Source organism: Elephas maximus, chromosome 4 (assembly GCF_024166365.1).
Source record: "Elephas maximus indicus isolate mEleMax1 chromosome 4, mEleMax1 primary haplotype, whole genome shotgun sequence".
NCBI lineage: Eukaryota > Metazoa > Chordata > Mammalia > Proboscidea > Elephantidae > Elephas > Elephas maximus.
Genome location: NC_064822.1, coordinates 93,194,282 through 93,216,157, shown reverse-complemented (window position 1 = coordinate 93,216,157; position 21,876 = coordinate 93,194,282). Strand labels below are relative to the sequence as shown.

Genomic DNA, 21,876 nt, shown 5'->3' with positions numbered 1-21,876 from the left:
TAGGAAAGGGTTGCCCGTTAGCCTGCAATCTTTGAGTTTCTCACTTACAAATCACTTTTTGTATTGAATAGACCATGTCATATGCTCATTTTACTTGTGAAGACTTAGAGATTTTTATTTTCTACTATTAAAGCTTCTTCATATATAGATATAATAGAAAAGGGTACTTGACTTTTAAAAAATAAAATACTTGTTTCAAGATATGCATTTCTCTAGATGATTTTAATTATATATCTGCAACTAGAAAATTGCTTTTTTTCTAATATGTTTTAAAAAATATTTGGGATAAAAGCTAACCATTGTACCTGATTTTTTTTTTTTTTAAAGTGGTAAATGGGTCAGTTTGGCTGTTTTTAGGTTACTAGTCCTTCTTCCCAGAATAAACTGTTACTTTGGATAAAAACTGTTACTTTGGATACCTTTCAATATTGTATTTAAGTATTTATGTAAATTTTGTATTCCCAGTAAAATTCAGGCTTCTTGAAAAAAAGGTGGCAAGTCTTTAATATGAATTGCGCCATCAGTAGTACATAGTTAGGTCTTGGGCACAGAGTATTTGTTTGAAAAATACTTGGAGAATTGCACTGAGCTTTAAAAAATGTTGCTGTTTTAAAGCTAAAGAAAGACAAACCTAGATGTCATTTTAAGAGGCCAGCTGGCTACTCAGTATGGGTCTCAGAATGCCAATTGATAGTTAAAAACTACAATAATCAAGAAAACGGTTATATTCAGTTGGTGCAATTTCTGTGGCAATAACTATGAGGGAAGCCATCTTAAAATCAGTAGGAGGTTTGGTGAGCATAAAATCAGAGCAGGCAGGGGTTATCTGATGAGCTAACTGCTGTGTCATCAAGGGATGGTAGCTTGATACGTCAGCCTCTATTATAAGGGATCATATGAGGATTGAATAGTACAGTCATGCGTCATTTAATGTCCATGATGCATTCTGTGAAATAGGACTTTATGTGATTTGGGTGTTGTGCAAACACCATATTAAATACTTAGCAAGGCTATATGGGATACCTTTTGTTGCATTTCCAAATCGATAACTTCTGCTTTGTCCCTTGTTGCTGCTATCACTAGCACTGGTTTTGCTGCATTTGGGAGCCATGATGCACTTCACGGTAATATTTTCGAAAGAAAATTAAATAGAGAGAGAATGCTACAATACTTGAGAGACAAGTGATACACGAGAGGGTTGCTGTTGGCTATGAATTGAAGCATACGCTGTTATATGGTAAACTTTTTATTTGTAAGTAGGGAAAGTTCCCATTAAAATAATGATAGAAAGTATAGTACAGTACATACATAAGATAGTAACATAGACATTTATTATGACTATCAAGACCTGTGTGTTGTAGGTGATATGAGTACTGTACCATTATATGCCTGGCAGTGCAATCACATTGTATACAAGTGTCTTAGTTATATAGTGCTGCTGTAACAGAAATATCACAAGTGGACGGCTTTAACAAACAAATTTATTCTCTCACAGTTTAGGAAGCTAGAAGTAGAAATTCAGGGAGCCAGCTCTAGGGGAAGGCTTTCTCTCTCTGTCAGCTTTGGGGAAGGTCCTTGTTTCCTTTTAACGTCTGTCATCCTGGCATCCCTTGGAAATCTCCATGTGCCTTGGCTTTCTTGGAGGTTCCCAGTCGTCCTCCACTCCTGGCTTATCTTTCTTGGTGCTACTGAGATTCTTCTCTACTCCCCTCTCTCTCCTTTTGTCTCTTGTATGGTAAAAGGTGATACAGGCCACACTCAGGGAAACTTCCCCTTACATAAGATGAGGGCTGTGATCTGAGTAAGCCTGTTTCATCCCACCCTAATCCTGCCTCATTAACATTACAGACATAACCTAATCTTCTTTAACATAACCTAATCTTGCCTCATTACCCACAGGCAGATATTAGGATTTACAACACACCTCTCATCAGTTTTTTTTATAAGTAGCCTACTCTTCTTTCCACAGAACTGTCATTTGCTTGAGCTAGGATACCTAGAATTTTATAACATGATGTAGAACTTCAATACTGGTTTAAAAGTCCAGAACAAGTCCTTCTATTCTACAAATCTAGTGGTAGCCAAAATAAGGAGGAGAGTAAACTCTTGAAAAGAAATTACAGAAAAATACAATGTATTTTGTGTTTGAAGGCTTAGCACCATAGTCTCATGGCGCAACTCAGTTAATTGGCATAATACAGCTCACAAAGTGTATGTTCTACATTCCAATGTGGTGAATAGTATCTGGAGTTTTAAAAGCTTCCTAACAGCCACCTAAGATACAACTATTGGTCTCTACTGCCCAGAACAAAAGAGAAAGAAGGAAACCAAAGACTCAGAGAAGAAACTAGACCACATGCTACAAGACTAATAGTCTACATGGACCACGATCTCATCTACCCTCAGACCAGAAGAACTAGATAGTGCCCGGCTACCACTACAGAGTGTTCTTATCAGGGCCACAAAGATAGATCCTGATAGAACAGGAGAAAAAATGTAAAACAGAGCTCAAATTCTTAAAATGTTCAGACCTACTGGATCAGTTGAGACTGGAGGACTCTCTAAGACTATTGCCCTGGGATACTCTTTAAACCTTAAGCTGAAATTATCCCTTCAGGTCATCTTTTAGCTAAATAACAGGTTGGTTCATAAAATAAAAGAATATCACCCATGAGTAACGTGCTCCTTTAAAAACTCATCTATATAAGACCAAATCGTCAAAAATTGCTCTAAACCAAAGATGAGAAGGTAAAGGGACCAAACCAAACCAAAGGTGAGAAGGTAAACTAGAGCACTGGGAATGTACAACCAGAATGGGAGAAATGAGATTGATGACACATTGTGGAAAAACGTAACCAATGTCACTGAGTATCTGTGTAGAAATTGTTAACTTGGAACCTAATTAAAGCATTAAAAAGTGCTTCGTAAAAAAAACAAAGATATTTCCTATGGAGAACTACAATGAGATTTTTCCCCCTCCCCTTCTTTCTGGTTCTCTTCCTTAATTCTGTAGGCAACATCTGTTTTTATATTAAGTCTGTGAACAGGAATCTCATGGCTCAACCAACAGATATAATTGGAGGCATTTTGCTTTTCCAGCACTTGTAGTTTTCTGAGTATTCTCTACTGGGCTTCTTCAGACTATAGTATTTTGTACTGAACAGGGAAATCAGATTCAATAGGATTAGATTATCCACTAGATTATCCCAAACTGGGCTGTTTGCTTCTAGTTATTCACTCAATTTCTCTGAGCCTCAGTTTATTTTATTTACCAAATGGGCTTAACAATAATATCTGTCTTGGTTATCTAGTGCTGCTATAACAGAAATAGCACAAGTGGATGGCTTTAACAAACGGAAGTTTATTTTCTCATTGTGTAGGAGGCTAGAAGTCCAAATTCAGGGCTCCAGTTCCAGGGGAAGAATTTCTCTTTCTGTCGGTTCTAGGTGAAGGTCCTTGTCATCAATCTTCCCCTGGGCTAGGAGCTTCTCAGTGCAGGGACCCTCGGTCCAAAGATGAGCTTTGCTCCCAGCACTTATTCTTGGTGGTATGAGATCCCTCTCCTCTCTGCTTGCTTCTCTTTTTTAGGCTCAGAGGAGACTGACTCAAATATAACCTAATCCTATAAATTGAGTCCTGCCTCATTAATAACTGCCTCTAATCCTGCCTCATTAGCATCATAGAGATTAGAATTTATAACACATAGGAAAATCACATCAGGTCACAAAATGGTAGACAACCACACAGCACTGGGAATCATGGCCTAGCCAAGTTGATACACATTTTTGGGGGACACAATTCAATCCATAACAATATCTACCTTATTTAATGTGCATGTGCTTTTGTTTCTAATAGAATATTGAAAAGGTAAAAATCTTGCATTCTTATCATAAGTCCAAACTGGGTTGTGCATTTTAACGATTACTGGTCCTTTGCAGAGTACTTATAAGAATATTTGCCTATTCTCAACAAATTTAGATAGGTATGTTTGAATGAAGCAATGTTTTGGAAATTCAGTCTAGTCACATATAGTCTGTTCTGGCATAGTCATGTGACCAAAGTATAAATTAAATTTATTGTCAAACAGCAATTGGAAAAGTTAAATTGCAAATTTCAAGGACTGATTTATGAAGAAAGGATCCAAGTTTTGTTTTGTTTTTAACCTTAGCATATGAATCATGGATTGTAATGGCTGGAAGAAACAAGGCGACCAGTAAAGTCTATGAATGAGAATATTAATCTTTGTCAGTGTTGATAGAAATTCGTTTTGTTTTTATGGTTAAAAATTGTAGATTCATTTTAGGTAAGTAATGTACAGAATCACATTTTCGTTTAACTATATGTATAACATAGTTTTTGAGTCCCCAGAACAGTGTAATATTTTGCACTGTCATGTCTCCTTGATTTTTATGAACTCTGAAAGAAGGAGCTTAATTACATTTTCTTAGGACGCTTAACGAGCCATAAGTGGAGCCACATGAAGGGCTGGGAAATTTCTAGTTAAATGGAGAACCACCTTTATAAATGTACTATGTCAGTAGTTTTTCAAAAGGAAATGTTTTAATTTACTGTTTGTCAACCATTGCTGGAATGATGGTGTCTTCTCTGGGGACAGAGGGATTATTTTAATTTGATTTCTGACTAACAGTTTGTAATTAACTTAATTTCAAATATAAATATGTCTGCTATTTTCTCTTCTTTTTAGGAATTGTTCAAGACATAATCTCTTTTTATTGTCTGTGCCGCATTGTTCTGTTGAATACATTTTTATTTTCTGTTTCTCAATGACTCTATGGAAATAGTAAATTGAGAAGTTGAAATAAAGTATGTCATATTCCTTAAAAAAAAAAAAAAAAACCTTTTCAAATATTAAGGGCAGTCCAGATAAATGCACATGAGTAGTTGTCCTGGTGGAGGAATAAGACACCTTGAACCTGAGATTTCTATTATAAGAATTAAACATAGAAATGTAATTTACCTGTTATAAATTTATGGAGTATAAGTGTGAAGTATAACTTTGAACTTTCAGAACGTTCAAGTAATCAATCATTCTAGATAGCCTTAGGTTTTTCAGATAAGGGTGTAGCTCCAAGTTATCATTTTAATTAAAAAAATATTTTAGATGGAATTTTTAAAAATATATGCCTCCTTTATTAATCAGAATTTACTGAACTTAATTTAAATCTTTGGATGATTCGTGGTCATCGTTCTATGCATAAAGTACAGGAATGCATTTACTACCCTTGAGGGTAACAAGATACCTCTGTACCAGAGGAATTCAGACTTTCCTAGTTTCTGATTTTTTCCTGTCGTGGATATGGAATTATCTGTAAAAAAAAAAAAAAAAAAAAGAAGTAGTAGGTACTAATAATGACCCTCTCCACCTCTTTTTTTTTTTTTCCACCTCTTTAGTCTGTTCCTCTACTGAAATGAATATTCAAACAAGGTCTGTACATCCATCTTAAATTCTCCAAACACAATATTCCACCCCTCTCCAGAACAAAACAAAAACAACAAACCCACTACCTTCTAGTCAATTCCAACTCATAGTGACCCTATAGGACAGAGTAAAACTGCTCCATAGGGTTTCCAAGGCTGTAAATCTTTATGGAAGCAGACTGCCACATCTTTTTCCCATGGAGCAGGTGGTGGGTTGGAACTGCTAACCTTTTGGTTAGCAGCCTAGTACCTAACCACTGAACCACCCGGGTGTATCCAACCAATATAGCAACATGAAGCTCATCACGGTTGTTGTGACAAAAAATGTCAATAAATGATGCTTCACTATTATGTTCTCATTGTATGGACAACTGTGATCATGTGCTTTGAATCTCAAACAATTTTGTATTAGTAACAGCTCACAATTCAAGTCAGGAAACATTTCTAAGCATATATATATTCATTAATGAGGGGATAAAAGAAAATCAAAACTACAGTTAATTCTCTCCAAGAGGTCATAATCTTTGAATGTGGAGAGTCTTGTTATTGGCTAACTGAAATGCAAGTTCCCCTAAACCCCATACTCTAATAATATTCAGTCTGAATAAGTATAAACCACTCCCCCCACAAAAAACCTGTTGCTGTTGAGTCGATTCTGACTCATAGCGACCCTATAGAACAGAGTAGAACTGACCCATAGGGTTTCCAAAAAGTGCCCAGTGGATTCGAACTGCTGACCTTTTGATTAGCAGCCAAACTCTTAACCACTATGTCACCAGGGTAGGCAGACCTAAATTTTTATTTAGTCATATTTTTTTTTTTATATATATATATATATATTTTATATAAAAATATATATGTGTGTGTATTTAAATATTAATAAGTAAATATCTTGGCCTTATTTTTCCATGTAACATTTTCTGTTTTATTCAACAGAAATCTCCTGGACAGAGACACATTTTCAAAATCTGATCCAAGTAAGTATCTATAGCTTGCTTTTTAAAATAATCTACTTACTTTACCTACTTGATTTTTGCAAGCATTGTATGAAAGTCACTGTTCTTGTTCAAATATTTGTTTTAAAGCCTAGAGTGGAAGAAGGGGGATGGTCCCAAATCTTGGGCGCTGCTCATCTACATGGTGGTACTATGGCTAAAGGGAGAGTTGCTTCGCACTCTGAAAATAAGCAGATGACACCAACATAGGACAGCTCACTTTGAAATTAAAACCTTGTGGTATGGCCATATGATGATAGAAATAGTAACAATTACAGTGGACCATGATTTTAAGTGATTTAGTTACAGAGAACCTTTTTTTTTTTTTTTTTCACCTTCAAATAAAAGTGCCCTGATGGCACAATGGATAGGAGCTCAGACTGCTAATCAAAAGGTCGGCAGTTCAAATCCACCAGCCGCTCCTTGTAATTCCTATAGGACAGTTCTACTCTGTCCTGTACGGGTGCTGTGAGGCAGAATTGACTGGATGGTAGCAAGTTTAGTTAAGGTTTATAAAGACATACACAACCCAGTGAAATTTAAACATCTGTTACGAACTGCAATTTTTGATTCCTAATTAGAGATCTTGAAAGTTGGAGAGAATTTAGAAAAGTCAAAAGGGTAGGTTTGAATTGGAAAACAGCAGAATTAATTGTAGAAGTCAGTTAGTGTTTCCAAATTTTGCAATATTTGGAAATTGCTATTCAGTAGTTCTCCATCTCTTCAAAACAAATGCAGGAATAAATGTAGTTTAAATACAAAAGAAAGGTTTTTGTCAGGGCTTAGGTGAATTCCTGAAGTAGTCATTGGGGAAAAAGGCATCACAATTTGTGAGTATTAAAAAATTCTCAACTTGTAGGCAAATAATCAGTTTATTTGACAACTAGATGGGACTTTTCTTATCCCTTAATCTTTATGTCCTGGTGGTGTAGTGGTTAAGAGCTTGGCTGCTAACCGAAAGACTGGCAGCTGGAATCTACCAGGCACTCATTGAAAACCCTATGGGGCAGTTCTACTCTGTTCTATAGGGTCTCTATGGGTCGAAATTGACTGGATGGCAATGGGTTTTTGTTTTGCTTTTTTTTTTTGGTTAATCTTTACTGAACACTTTTAATCTCCCTTTTTGGACTTCCTTTCATGGTAGAGATGATTTCTGACCTGTTTATTAGTACAGATGGTGGGAGTTACATATATTAAACATAGAGTATGATTCATCCCTGGTGGTGGTCTCTCCTGTTATGGCTCTGAGCACTTTAGGTACCTTGGGACTTATGTGTAATAACATACTGAAATGCTTAATAACTGTTAAAGTGTAGTTTTTAAATTTGTTTATACTTTAGCATAATTTAGATGAAGGCAATAGCAAGTAATTTTTATATTTATGTACCCAGCTCAGTGCACATTAAGTCCTCAAGACCTGATAGAGCTTGTTTTCTCTTTCTTTATGATAATTTTTAGTCATTTGATAATTTATTAGTCTTACAAGGGTAAGACTAGGAACTAGGTATTAATCTGTGTTGTAGCTTTTGGACAGTTGGAAAATAAATTGTATTATGTGTGTGTATAAACATACAGCTGGTGTTAAAAAAGAAATTTATAAATATATAACATGTATTTTTTATCTTTTATAGTTTGTGTCTTATATGTACAAGGAACTGGAAATAAAGAATGGAGGGAGGTAAGAATTAAAACAAAATTTAAAAAGTCACTGTACAGAAAGGTATAAGTTATACCTTGATAAAGGTGATACTTTATTGCTTTTAGTTATTTTACGTTTTTTTAAACCCAAATACTGAGCTGCTTTTTTATTACATAAAAGGTATCTTTTTCTTTTGTTTTTAATAATCCTGAATGTTTGGCGTGTTTAATGACCTTCCTGTGGAAGATTCTAGCTTTGAAACTTGTATTTTCCTCAATCACAGGTAAACTTAATGTGTTGCAATCTATTTGACATGATTACCTACATAATTTAAGTCTGTGAACTTAGTCTCACTTGTAGAGCCAACTGCCGATTTTCATAAAATACCACTTTGAAAGGTTTTATGTCTGGTGCTTTATATCAAATATCACCTTCTTTTTTGCAAGTTAATAGCTTATTATGTGAAAATAAATACAAGCTCAGTTTCCAAATATAAATATACATTGTTTAATAAGGCAAAAGCAAGGAGGCAGAATTATTTTAATTTTTTTTCCCTAGAATATCTCTACATTTACATTGAAGACTGATCCTTGGGGAGTGGGAAGGAAGTATTTAAATAAGAGACATTTCCATCTGCCTGTAGTTGCTAGTTATCTCAGGAAGTTAGTGCTCTGATATAAAGAGGTTACAGTTTCTGGCTAGATTTCCCTGTGGCCTAGTGAGAGTTGTGCTATGTGTTGCCACAGATTGCCTTGCAGCCAGCCATTTTACCAATGTGTCACATTAGTGAGCTAGAGGGTAAGAATAGATCACTGTAATTTATTATCAAAAATGGGGGAAAAAAATTAAAAAATTCTCCCTATTGATAGGGGGCCAGGGTCGGTGGAATACTGAGTATCAGCCTCTCATATCTGCCTGCTTCTGCACATATACATGCAGTTGTTCCACAGTGGCATGGTTTGCGCTCAGCTGTGAACTAAGAGGCTGGTGGCTCAAACCCACCCAGCGGTCCTGTGGAAGAAAGGCTGTAAACTTACAGCTGTTGAAAACGCTATGGAGTGCAGTTTACTGTGACACATGTGGGATCACCATGAATCTAAACAGATTTCATGGCAATGGGTTTGGGTTATTATGTTCGATGTTGTTGTTCTTAGGTGCTGTTGAGTCAATTCTGACTCACAGCAACCCAATGTACAACAGAACAAAATGCTGCCTAGTCCTGAACCATCATCACAATCCTTGTTATGCTTGAGCCCATTGTTGCATCCACTTTGTCAATCCATTGCATTGAGGGTCTTCTTCTTTTTCACTGACCCACTACTTTACCAAGCACGATGTCCTTCTCCAGAGACTGATCCCTCCTGATAACATGTCCAGAGTATGTGAGATGTGGTCTCACCATCCTTGCTTCTAAGGAGCATTGGCTTCTAAGGAGCATTGTGTTTGTACTTCTTCCTAGATAGATTTGTTTATTCTTCTGACAGTCCATGGAATATTCAATATTCTTTGCCAACACCATAATTCAAAGGCATCAGTTCTTTGGTCTTTCTTATCCATTGTCCAGCTTTTGCATCTGGATGAGGTGATTGAAAATACCATGGCTTGGGTCAGTCTCTCTTTAATTCTCGAAGTAACATCTTCACTTTTACACTTTGAAGAGGTCTTTTGCAGCAGTGGTTAAGAGTTCAGCTGCTAACCAAAAGGTAGGCAGTTCAAATCCACCAGGCACTCTTTGGAAACCCTATGGGGTAGTTCTACACTGTCCTATCGGGTCTCTATGAGTCAGAATTGACTTGATGGCAATGGGTTTTGGGTTTGGTTTGCAGCAAATTTGCCCAATGCAATACGTCCTTTGATTTCTTGACTGCTGCTTCAATAGACATTGATTGTGGATCCAAGTAAAATTAAATTCTGACAATTTCAATCTTTTCTCCATTTATCAGGATTTTGCTTATTGGTCTAGTTGTGAGAATTTATTTTGCACATTCAAGTACAATCTATACTGAAGGCCGTAGTCTTTGATCTTCATCAGTAAGTGCTTCAAGTCCTCTTCACTTTCAGCAAGGAAGGTTGAGCCATCTGCATATTGCAGGTTGTTAATGACTCTCCAATCTTAATGCCACATTCTTGTTCATCAGCTTCTCAGATTATTTGTTCAGTGTACAGATTGAATAAGTATGGTGAAGGTATACAATCCTGATGCACACTTCTCTTGATTTTTAACCATGCAGTATCCCTTTGTTCTCTTTGAACTATTGTGCCTTGGTCTGTGTACAGGTTCCACATGAGCACAATTAAGAGCTCTAGAATTCCCATTCTTTGCAATATTGTCCATTATTTGTTATGATCCACACAGTTGAATGCCTTTGCATGGTCATTAAAACACAGGTAAACATCTTTTTGGTATTCTGTGCTTTCAGGCATGATCCACCTGACATTAGAAATGATATCCCTTCTTTCACGTCCTCTTCTCAATCTGGCTTGAACTTCTGGCGGCTTCTTGTCGATGCGCTGTTGCAACCATTTTTGAACATCTTCAGCAAGATTTTACATCCATGTGATATTAATGATATTGTTTGATATTTTCTGCATTCTGTTGGATCAGCTTTCTTTGGAATGCACACAAGTATGGATCTCTTCCATTCAGTTGGCCAGGAAGCTGTCTTCCAAATTCCTTGATGTAGATAAGTGAGCATCTGTAGCGCTGCATCTTTTTTTGGAAATGTTTCAATTGCTACTCTGTCCATTCCTCAAGCCTTGTTTCTCAACATTCTCTTCAGCGGAGCTTGGACTTCTTCCTTCAGTACCATCAGTTGTTGATTATATGTTATTTCCTGAAATGGTTGAATGTCAACCAATTTTTTTGGTACAATGACTTTGTGTATTCTTTCCATCCTCTTTTACGCATCCTGCATCATTCAGTAGTGTCGCAGTAGAATCCTTCAGTATTACAACTTGAGGCTTGAATTCAGCTCCTTGAGCTTGATAAATGCTGAGCAGATTTCACCCTTTTCGTTTTCTATCTCCAGGTCTTTACACGTGTCATTAAAATAATTTACTTTGTCTTCTCGAGTCATCCTTTGAAATCTTCTGTTCAGCTCTTTTACTTCATCATTTCTTCTGCTAGCTACCCTATGTTCAAGAGCAGTTTTCAGAATCTCTTCTGACATCCATTTTGGTCTTTTCTTTCTTTCCTGTCTTTTTAATAACCTTTTGCTTTCTTCGTATATGATGTCCTTGATGTCATTCCACAAGTTGTCTGGTCTTCGGTCATTAGTGTTCAGTGGGTCAAATCTATTCTTGAGACGATCTCTAAATTCAGGTGAGATAAACCCAAGGTCATATTTTGGCTCTTGTGGACTTGCTGTAATTTCCTTCAGCTTCAACTTGAACTTGCCTATGAGCAATTGATGATCCGTTCCATAGTCAGCTGCTGGCTTTGTTCTGGCTGATTATATTGAGCTCTTCCATCATCTCTTTCCACAGATGTAGTTGATTTGATTCCTGTATATTCTATCCGGCAAAGTCTGTGTGTATAGTGCTACTTATGTTGTTGGAAAAAGGTATTTGCAATGAAAAAGTCGTTGGCCTTACAAAATTCTATCGTGTGACCTCTGGCATTGTTTCCTTCACCAAGGCCATTTTTTGCAACTACCAACCCTTCTTTTCTTTCAAGTTTCGCATTCCAATCACCAATAATTATCAATGCATCTTGAATTCATGTTCGATCAATTTCAGACTGTAGAAGTTGGTAAAAATCTTCAATTTCTTCATCTTTGGTGTTGTGGTTGGTTAGTAAGTTTGTATAATAGTCGTAGTAAATGGTTTTCCTTGTAGGCATATGGACATTAATCCTATCACTGACAACGTTGTACTTCAGGATAGATCCTGAAATGTTCTTTTGATGATGAATGCGATGCCATCACTCTTCAATTTGTCATTCCCGGCATAGGAGATCATATTATTGTCTGATTCAGAATGGCCAATACCAGTCCATTTCGTCTCACTAATGCCTAGGATATTGATGTTTATGTGTTGCACTTCATTTTTGATGACTTCCAATTTCCCTAGATTCATACTTTGTATATTCCATGTTCCAGTTATTAATGGATGTTTGCAGCTGTTCTCATTTTGAGTCATGCCACCTCAGCAAATGAAGGTCTCGAAAGCTGAACTCCATCCATGTCATTAAAATTGACTCTACTCTCAGGAGGCAGCTCCTCTCTGCAGCCATCTTCTGAGCACCTTCCAATCTGAGCGGCTCATCTTCAGGCATTATACCAGGCAATGTTTTGCTGGGATTTGTAAAATTTTCAGTGACCAGTTCTTTCAGAGGTAGACTGCCAGGTTCTTCTTCCTAGTCTGTCTTAGTCTGGAAGCTCTGCTGAAACCTGTCCACCACGTGTGACCATGATGGTATTTGAAATACCAGTGGAATAGCTGCCAGCATCACAGCAACACACAAGCCACCACAGTATGACAAACTAATAGATACTTACCTCAAACTCTACTTACCCAAATGTAAACTCATCACCCTTACCCCTATACCTATACTTTTTTTGCTCTGAATATGATTAATAACATCATCTGAAATATCAAACCATAATTTGTACAATCATCCTTGATTTTCTCTTCTGCACCTTCCTCACTTAAGCAGTTATCCAATGCTAAGAATTACATTTAGTAAAATATTCTTAGATGAGCTACCCCCCTATTCAGAACAATGTTATCTTTTGTCTGCTTTATTTCAATATTGTCTTGGTCCATGCCCCTCTGTCTCTTATACAACTGCCTAATTACGCTTTTGTGTTATAAATCCTAACTTCTATGCCTATGGTTATAATCTCATTTGGGAATGGGTGACTTTGTAATGTTAATGAAATAGGATTAGTGTTGGGTGTCTTGAGTACATTTCTTTTGAGATATAAAAGAGATTAAACAAGTATATGAAAAGCAGAAATTGGAGGAAGAGAGATGACAAGCTACATGAAGATTGCCCAGGAGCAGAAGCTCAGAAGAGACGAGGCCTTTTCATTTTCAAAGGGTGGTGGTACCACGGTCTCCTGGATCTGAAAGTGTGGGGCCACAGCTTCTGAGGTTTCTGTGGTGGATTAATTACTTTTGTGTGTGGTCTTTTCTAGCCATGGCCTTGTAACTCCCACCCGAGTGATTGTGTGATAGGGTAATTTTGGCCCACCAAGGGTATTAGTCAGTTTTGGCTTAAAAGAGAGCCAATTCCAGAGCAGCAGGAGAAGCCCACCACCAAGGAAGGAGAGACCCGAAGGAGAGACCCAGCAGCAGAGACCCGGCAGCAGGAGACAGCGTGGTGGCTTCCTGACCCACAGAGAGAGAAAGCCGAGTGCCTTTGGGCAGATACTGAGGGCTAGGGAGAGGCATGCCTATGAGCACAGCTGGGGAGAGGCTATCCTGACGGAAGAACTGTATCCTGAATGCTCTTGAGCCTTAACTGTGTAACTGGTAGTTTCCTAATAAACCCCATAATTGTGAGTATGGTTTGTGAGTTCTGTGTGGCCATTGCAATGAATTAATGAATCCAGCAGAGAGTGCTGGGGCGGGGTGGGGGGATGGGGAGAGTTGGTGTCAGAATTGGTAGAGATGCCGGAGAGAGAAGGCTTGTCTGCCCTCTACCTCATGGGAGTCAGCCTTGTGCTGTTGATCTTGGTTCTCTTTCCTCCTTGTGGGTTTGAAGGAGGTCAGACATATCCCGCAAGCTGTTTTTATATTTTCAAGAAGTCAAATCTTCACCAACTCAGTTCCAGAGTGTGGGGCTGCTGTTAAGGTGTGCCAGGGGATAGAGCCATCTCCCAAAGCTAAAGGGTTGGGGCTGCCATGCCCAAGTGGCAGAAGAATGGGGCCTACCAGGGCTGAGGGCGTGGAGTCGCCACTTATATGGATGAGGTGAATGGGGCTGCCCAAGGCCAAAGAAGTAGAGTTGCCATGCCAGTGGGTCTGGAAGGCAGAGCTGAAGCCTATGGCAGAGGGACCTTCACCCAGAATCCAGAGGGTGTGGTCAACATTCAGAGTTTGGAAGGCGGGGGCATCACCCAGGTTATCTTAGAGATGTTTATTTTCAAGCCTTGAAAGCTAATGCAATTTGTTTTGCTGGGTTTTGGACTTGTTTGGTGCTCATTGCCCTGTCTTTCCCTTTAGTTTCTCCCATTTCTAATGGAAATATCTGTCTTGTGCCTGTTCCACCATTGTGCTTTCGAAACAAATAACTTGTACTCCAGATTTCACAGGTTCACAGATGAAAAGAAATTTTGCACCAGGATGGAATATGCCTAAACTCTCACCTATATTTGATTTAGATGATTCTAAGATGAGCTTTTGGACTTGGAGTTGATTTAAGACTTGGAATGATGTGATGGGGTGAGGGTGTTTTGCATGTGGCAAGGATATGAATTTTTGGGGGCCAAGGGGCATAATGTTATGGATTGAATTGTGTCCTTCAAAAATATGTGTTGTAAATCCTAACCTATATGCTTTTAGTTATAATCTCATTTGGGAATGGGTTGTCTTTGTCATGTTAATGAGACAGAATTAGTGCTCCGTGTGCCTTGAGGCAGTCTCTTTTGAAATATAAAAGAGATTAAACAAACATGCTAAAAGCAGAGATAGATAGGGGAAGAGAGATGCCAAGTCACCTGAAGTTTGCCCAGGAACAGAAGCTCGGAAGAGACAAGGACCTTCCTGGAGTGTCTCGAAAATGACATTATTTGAGGGACCAAAAAAGGAGCCAGGATAAGCATACCTAGGGTTTGGGACCAGACATCTGGGCCAGTGCAAATCCCCAATGACAAGGAGATTGGGAACTTCACTGGATATGGAGAGTTTGAGGGAGCACAATGTAAAATGTTTCAGAAGCTCAGCGTTCTGTTTGCTTATTTTTATTCTGTGCTCACAAGTGGCGTTGGTTAGCTAGTTTAGAGGGCAGGCTCAGCTCAAACTTTCCCTTGCTTAAAATACAGAGTATTTTAAGGCTTGTTCACTATGTAATAAAATATGAATTGCTTGTTTAATTTGCAACATCTTTTACAATAAAGGCTAGCCACTGTTTTAAGTCTTTTTCATGTATTGACTAATTTGCTTTTCACAACACTTTAAAAGGTAGGTACTGTTTTAATCTTTATTTTACACATGAGGAAAATGAAGCACAGAAAGGTTAGGAGACTCGTGTAAAGTAACCCAATTGTAAGTGATGGAGTGTGGCTTTCAACCCAGGTCATCGGGCCCTAGTGCCCTTGCTGGTATACCACTGCTCTTAGACCCTCCAATATGCAGAATACTAGTGTGACCCCAACCTTCACCTACTGGTTTTATATTTGGGAAGAAATTCTATAAATCAGTCTTTGGGGATTTGTTCCTATTTTCTTAACCTTGACTTCAAACAAACAAACAAAAAAAACAGTAAGAGAAGGCCTACTATTAAGTGAAAATAGCATAATATAAAGATAAGACATAGAAAACAGAGTATCTTTTTTTTTTTAAAAAGGAGCAGAAAATATTGCTTAGGGAGAATCAAACTCAAAAGGGACATAAAGACAAAGTAAAAATTGAGAAAGTGATGAGAAATAGGACAAGAAATATATAGAATGTGTACAAGTTGATGTATGAAGGAGAAACCAGTTAAGAGGCAATTTCAACAAAGTTTTGAAGAGTTCAAAGACTTCGGGATCTAGAGAGCAGTCTGGAAAAATAGAAAGGAAGTGCCAATGCAACAGACAAGCATTTTGGAGCTAAAATCTCTTATATTTATCAGCTGACTGAATTTGCTGCGTACAGGAGAGGGGTGAAAAAAATGAAATACACAATGTTTATTATTTAATCCCCACAAAAATATATGAGAAAGGCAGTCTTCTTATTTTGAGAGCTCTGTTTCCTCATCTGTATCAAAGGGAATGCTGACAATAGAGTCTGGGTATTATTGTTACTATTAAATATGAACATTGTCTCACAATAAGCACTGAATGATTCAGGATACATTTGGGACTCCAAGAAATTAAAAAAAAAAAAAAACTTTTATAAGGATCACAAAACTAGTAAGTGGCAGGTAAGTAAATTCTTGCATTGTAAAATTCATTGCACAAGCCAAGGAGTTGATGGGAAAATGACATAGGGCAATTACTTAGCCTCAAACCTAACATGAAACCTGTGGTATTACCCAGCTGCTAAAATGCTAATGAAACCTGAGGATGCGTGATGGGTGTTCAGTGCTTACGTCAAGGAAGATAACACTGTTATGTTGAACCATATGAAATTGTCATTTTTTAGGTCAAAAAAGGTTGTGTATTGACAATTTTCATGTGATTCAACCTAATACTATTATATATTGCCACTATTGTGTTTTGGGAGCAAATCTGGAGTGCTTCTTTTCAATTCTGTATTTTAGGCTACTGAAGAGCCAGGTTTGTATTTGAGAAGGGCAACTGTATTGAAAAGGAATGAGAGAAGCTATGACATATGAATAAGGGAATGCTTAACCTGAAAATACAAGCATTTTGAATAGTTATAATAATTATCTTCAAATGCTTAAAGCATTTTGTACAGACATGGGGGTGTACTTACGTAATGTTGTTTGGGACAAAACAAAATTTTTGGTCAAAGATTAGAGGAACGAAGAGGCAGTATTAAGTCTACTGTGAGGAAGACCTATGTAACACCCAGAGTATCCTGCAGTAGAATGTGTTTCTTGCAACAGAGTCCTGGAGCGATAGTAGGTGTCCAGTATTCAGAAGAGAGGCTGGACTCATGAGGAGAGAAGTTGGACCCGATTAGCTCTAATTTGCTTACAAATCTGTGATTTCGTGGTGCTGTGGAGTTCAAAAAGTGTTTTATAGTCATTTTGTCAATTCTTCTAATTATATTTTAAGTACTGAATGTTACCTGAAAAGGATGAAAAATAACAAAACCTATTTTTAAGATAACTTCTATCAGGGTATTTGGAATTAGACAAATAAAATGATATTATAGGTACTTGGTTAATAATTTATAAAAATATAAAGTATATCCATCTATTTATCGATATGACCAACCTTTATTGCATGCCTATTATGTAGCTGTTGCGGTTGATTAAAAACAGGTCGTATTTCTACATCAAGGAGTGTGCAATGTAGTTGGACAGTCTTCTCAGCAACTTCAGTGTGTTTATACAATTTACTGATTTAGGTATCAGCGTTAACTCAGTAATATTGTAGTTATATTTACTTTTGAACTCAGGTGTATTCTGGAAAAGTATGTAGTAACTAGCAATATGATTTTATGTTCTGGATGAATTATTTTAAATAGTAGAGAGGGGAAGTAAAAGAAGAGTTTTACAATGTGTCAAAACAAATGCTCCAACTAAAGGAATAGAAAAATTATTTAAAATTAATCTTCAGTTGAAATCTGCAGTTTTAAAATTATACCTGCCACTGTTAGAATTACCTCCATATCATCGATAAATTCTGTCTGATGATTGTGAGCTATTGAAAGCTCTTGAAATCATGGATCTTTGAAAAAAATGATTTTAATTCAGTGCATAATCATTTTGGAGCTAGAAGTAATATTTAGTGCCGTGAATTATGAAAATACGAAAACCGCTTGGTGGCAGGTGGAAATAGCGAAGTAATATCTCTAAGGATGCACACTTTACTTTGCGAGATTCTGAAAACACTGTAATTAACTTTTTTGAGTTATATTTTAGATATACATATGTAATCATCCATTAATACATTTTATGGATTACTTTTAAACATTTACAACTATTGGCTGTAATGTTTACAAGTTACTTCTGGATCCCCTAAGCTAGTTTATGGTGGAAGAATGCAAGCTGAAGTTGTTTATAACTTCCATTCATTATAGTTCGGAGTCAAATCTACAGCCAAATGCTGGTTACTGTATATCTTATCTCAGTTCCACACACACACACACACATGCACACTTAGAAAGGATGGGAAAATTTTCTCAGCTTAGGTTCAATGTTATTCTATTTACAAGTTTGTCTTAACTGTCACAACTAGAATTTCCACCTTGCTCCTTTGAAACCCATAGTTTGTTTTGTACCCTTTCTTGTGCCTCTTGTCATTTTTTTACTTTCTATTATTCAACAAACAGAAAGGACATAGTTTGTGCATGTACTCACTTACATGTCTTAGCTATGCTTCTTAAAGCTCCATGAAGGCCAAGCTCTGTACCACAGCACTTCAGATAGATATGGCTTTGTTCTTAGAAAATGCTCAATTAATATTTGGTGTAAATTTGGAAGCACCCTCAAACACAGGCACACACTTAGCTTTCATGGCTTGAAAACTTAAGAGTTGGAAGAATTCTATAGATAATTTGGTATAAAGGTCACATTTTTCATATGAACAAATTTACGTGAAGTGCTGGTTAGCTATGAGAGCCCTTTGCCGCCTTCTGCTGCTTTTTCTTGTAACATTAAATTTTAATATTTTGTTATTTGAATTACAATGTCTGTTAAAACATGTTTTTTACATCTAAAAGCTTAGGGAGCATTTATTTCATTCTCTCCTTTTTGTTCTAGAGAAAAATCATAGTGAAACACCCAAAATTATTCATACAGGAGAGAGGAAGCCCTCAACAATCTGGAGGCAGTCTCTGCTGCTGATCCACTGAGGGCCCTGCCTGGCAGCTGACACCATCTTTACTGTTGGATTCTTGCTGCAGAGCAATTGTTTTTTGTTTTTCTTTTCTCACTTGTTAAAAGATTTTTATTGCAATGTACTGCTGAACACCCTGTCTGTAGAAATTGTATTTCTTTGGTAGGCATTTGAAGGATCCTCATGGATCTTGACATTTCCACTGTGATGGACTGAGAGATTGTTTAACAGCAGACATTTGGTATTCTCTTACAAGAACCGTCGTGTGATGTGCAGTTGAAAAAACAGCAAAACCTGTCTATCCTGTAGAATGTCTGGCTAGTCTTAAAACATAACTGTTTTAGCAAAGGAGCCCTGGTGGTGCAGTGGTTAAGAGCTCGGCTGCTAACCAAAAGGTTGGCAGTTTGAATCCACCAGCTGCTCCTCGTAAACCCTATGGGGGCAGTTCTACTCTGCCCTATAGGGTCACTGTGAGTTGGTATCAACTCAACAGCAATGTTTTTTTTTGTTTATTTTAGCAAAAACCTGTTGTGTATACTTATGGAAAATACTGCGCAGACACATTTACCATTTCTGGAAAGAGATCTGCAGACTGGCCTTGTAAATTTCCTGTTTAAAAAGGGACATAAAATTGTTTACAAATATTTCTGGCCACAGATAATTAGAAACTGTGGCTTAATATAATAAGCTTCCTATTGTACTTTATAAGGCTCAGTTGAAGGTTATTAGCTCTGTGGATATCCTGTGACCAATTGAATAAGAGTCATGGATGAAATATGATTTTGATTTGTTCTATTTCTGGTTAGGTTAATTTTGATCATTTGATCAAAATGGTGTCTGTGTGGCTTCTCCACCAAAAAAGTTGATTTATTTTTGTAGTTAATATATATTTTAGGGAGGTATTTTGGGAGTTATGTTGAGGAGGTAGTATTTGGGCAGACACTTTGAAAAAAAAAAAGAAAATACTTTGAGTCTGTATAAAATCTCAAATCATTAAGCTTTTAATTAATTTGATTATATGAATATGGACTCATAATATCCTATTTTATCTGAAAGATCTTAATATGTTATTATCATTTATTTTGATGTGCACATTATCCTGAATTTGTCCAGTGGGAGGAGCACCTTCAAGCTGGCTTCTTATCCTTTTAAAAAGTCCCTATCACTTTTTGAGCAGTTCTTCCCGTTTTTAGGCTAGATATTCCAGGTTCTTATTCTTTCTGTGGAAATGCTTCTTGCCTTAAATTCTACTTTGCATGACATTTGAATAGTTAAATTAGCTCTCTTTTGTTTAATATTTCCTTGGTTTTTATTATCCCATTCATTTACGTTAAATTTTTCTGTTTTTACACTTAAAATGTACCTTTTTAAGCAGCGTATAGTTGGCTTAAAAAAATCAAATCCACTCTGATAATCCTTGCATTAGTATTTAGATTATTTATATTTAATGTAACTGCTGATATGTTTGGGCTTAACTCTACCATTTTACCATTTCTTTTTCTTTTATCTACATATTTGAAGTTCTTTATCTGTCCTTTCTTCTTGGATTCGACTATTTTTTAATATTACATTTCCCTATTCAGCTTGTTAATTATGCTTATTTTACTATTCTTTTGGTATTTACCCTACAGATTTCAACATTCATTCTTGGTATTTCAGGAACAAATATAAATTAGTTCTTTTACAATTTCCCAGAAAATGCTTGGTCCTTAGAACATTTTAACTCATGAATTCCACTCCTACCTTTGGTGTCATTCTTATTATGAGTTTTAATTTTGCATATAATATAAACAAACATGCTATTTTATTGTTTTGTAGAGTGAATATTCATTTCATTTTCCACATATTTACTCTGTCAGGTGCTCTTCATTTCTTCATACATTTGTATGTTTCCTTCAAGGATCGTTTTTCTTCTGTATGAAGAAAACTTTTTAAAATTTCTATTGGTACATTTATGTTGGCAATGTATGGTCTCAATTGTTTTTGGATGGGGAAGTGTTTATTTCTGCATTAATTTCCCTTTTGTTTCCAATAAAAAATGCAGAAACAATACAGAAATGTTTAACGGAGTGAATTGTTACAAGGCAAACATTCTTGTACTAGCAGAAAGGTCAAGAAACAAAACTTTACTGGCCACCCCAGAATTTCCTTCCATGGGCCCTTCCCAACCAGAGCCCTCTCTGTTTCTTTAGGAGTAATGACTTCTATAAATGGTGTGTGTGTGTGTGTATGTGCAAGTAATTACAGTGTTATCACCCAAGTTTGTATACCTAATTATACATTATAATTTAATCTTGCACATTAAAAAAAAAATCAGTATGTCTTTTCTAATCTACAGGTTCCCCTTCATCTCTTTCTTTTTCTTACAAATTATCTGTTAGACAACCTGGAGCATTTGACCTACAAAGCTTTCCATAGCAGAGATCTTGTTGACTATATACTTATGGAAGGAACCCTGGTGGCGCAGTGCTTAAGCCCTTGGCTGCTAACCAAAAAGTTTGGGGGTTCAAACCTACCAGCTGCTCTGCAGGAGAAAGATGTGTCAGTCTGTTTCCGTAACGATTTACAGCCTTGGAAACCCTATGGGGCAGTTCTACTCTGTCCTGTAGAGTCGCTGTGAGTTGAAATCACTTTGAAGGCAATGTTTTTTTTTATTTTTTGGTCTGTGTACTTATGGTGGGGCCCCGATGTGCAGTTCAGCATGCTTTTCTGTACTCTGGGTTTCTAGAATTTGTTGGATGGAATCAGAAGCTTGATCAGACACAGGTTCAATTACTTTAGCAAATCTATTGGTGGTGGTGTAAACTTGCATCAGGAGGCACGTGATGTCTTCTTTTCACTGATTTTTAGAGTTAGTACCCCCGTTGATGCTTAATGACTAGATCATTGGAATAATTTTATGCTACATCTACATTATCAGGTCATATAATTATTGCATACTTTATTTTCCCTTTTTTCCTCTTTGTTTAGTCTTAATTCCATAAATAACACTCACCGCTACTCCATATGTCGAAGTCTCTCTGGTAATTTTTATTGTCTAATGCTCTTTTTTTTTTTAATGCTCATTCTCTAGTAGATTCCTTAGAAAATGCTCATGGCAACAAAATTCGCCTGGTTCTTGCATGTTGATAACAATTTGTGTCCTTTATATTTGAAGGAAATAAAATCTTTTGATCATACTTTC

The 21,876-nt window shown here is 36.8% G+C and overlaps 1 protein-coding gene across 1 annotated transcript in view; it reads left to right on the top strand.

The window, feature by feature from the left end:
• The window catches only part of CPNE8 (copine 8), a 268,313-nt gene that overhangs the window by 32,368 nt on the left and 214,069 nt on the right, over positions 1 to 21,876 (top strand). Inside the window, exons 2-3 of the mRNA XM_049882814.1 lie at positions 6,376 to 6,416; positions 8,066 to 8,112. Coding sequence (XP_049738771.1) covers positions 6,376 to 6,416; positions 8,066 to 8,112 — 88 coding nt within the window. The remainder of the gene's footprint in view (positions 1 to 6,375; positions 6,417 to 8,065; positions 8,113 to 21,876) is intronic.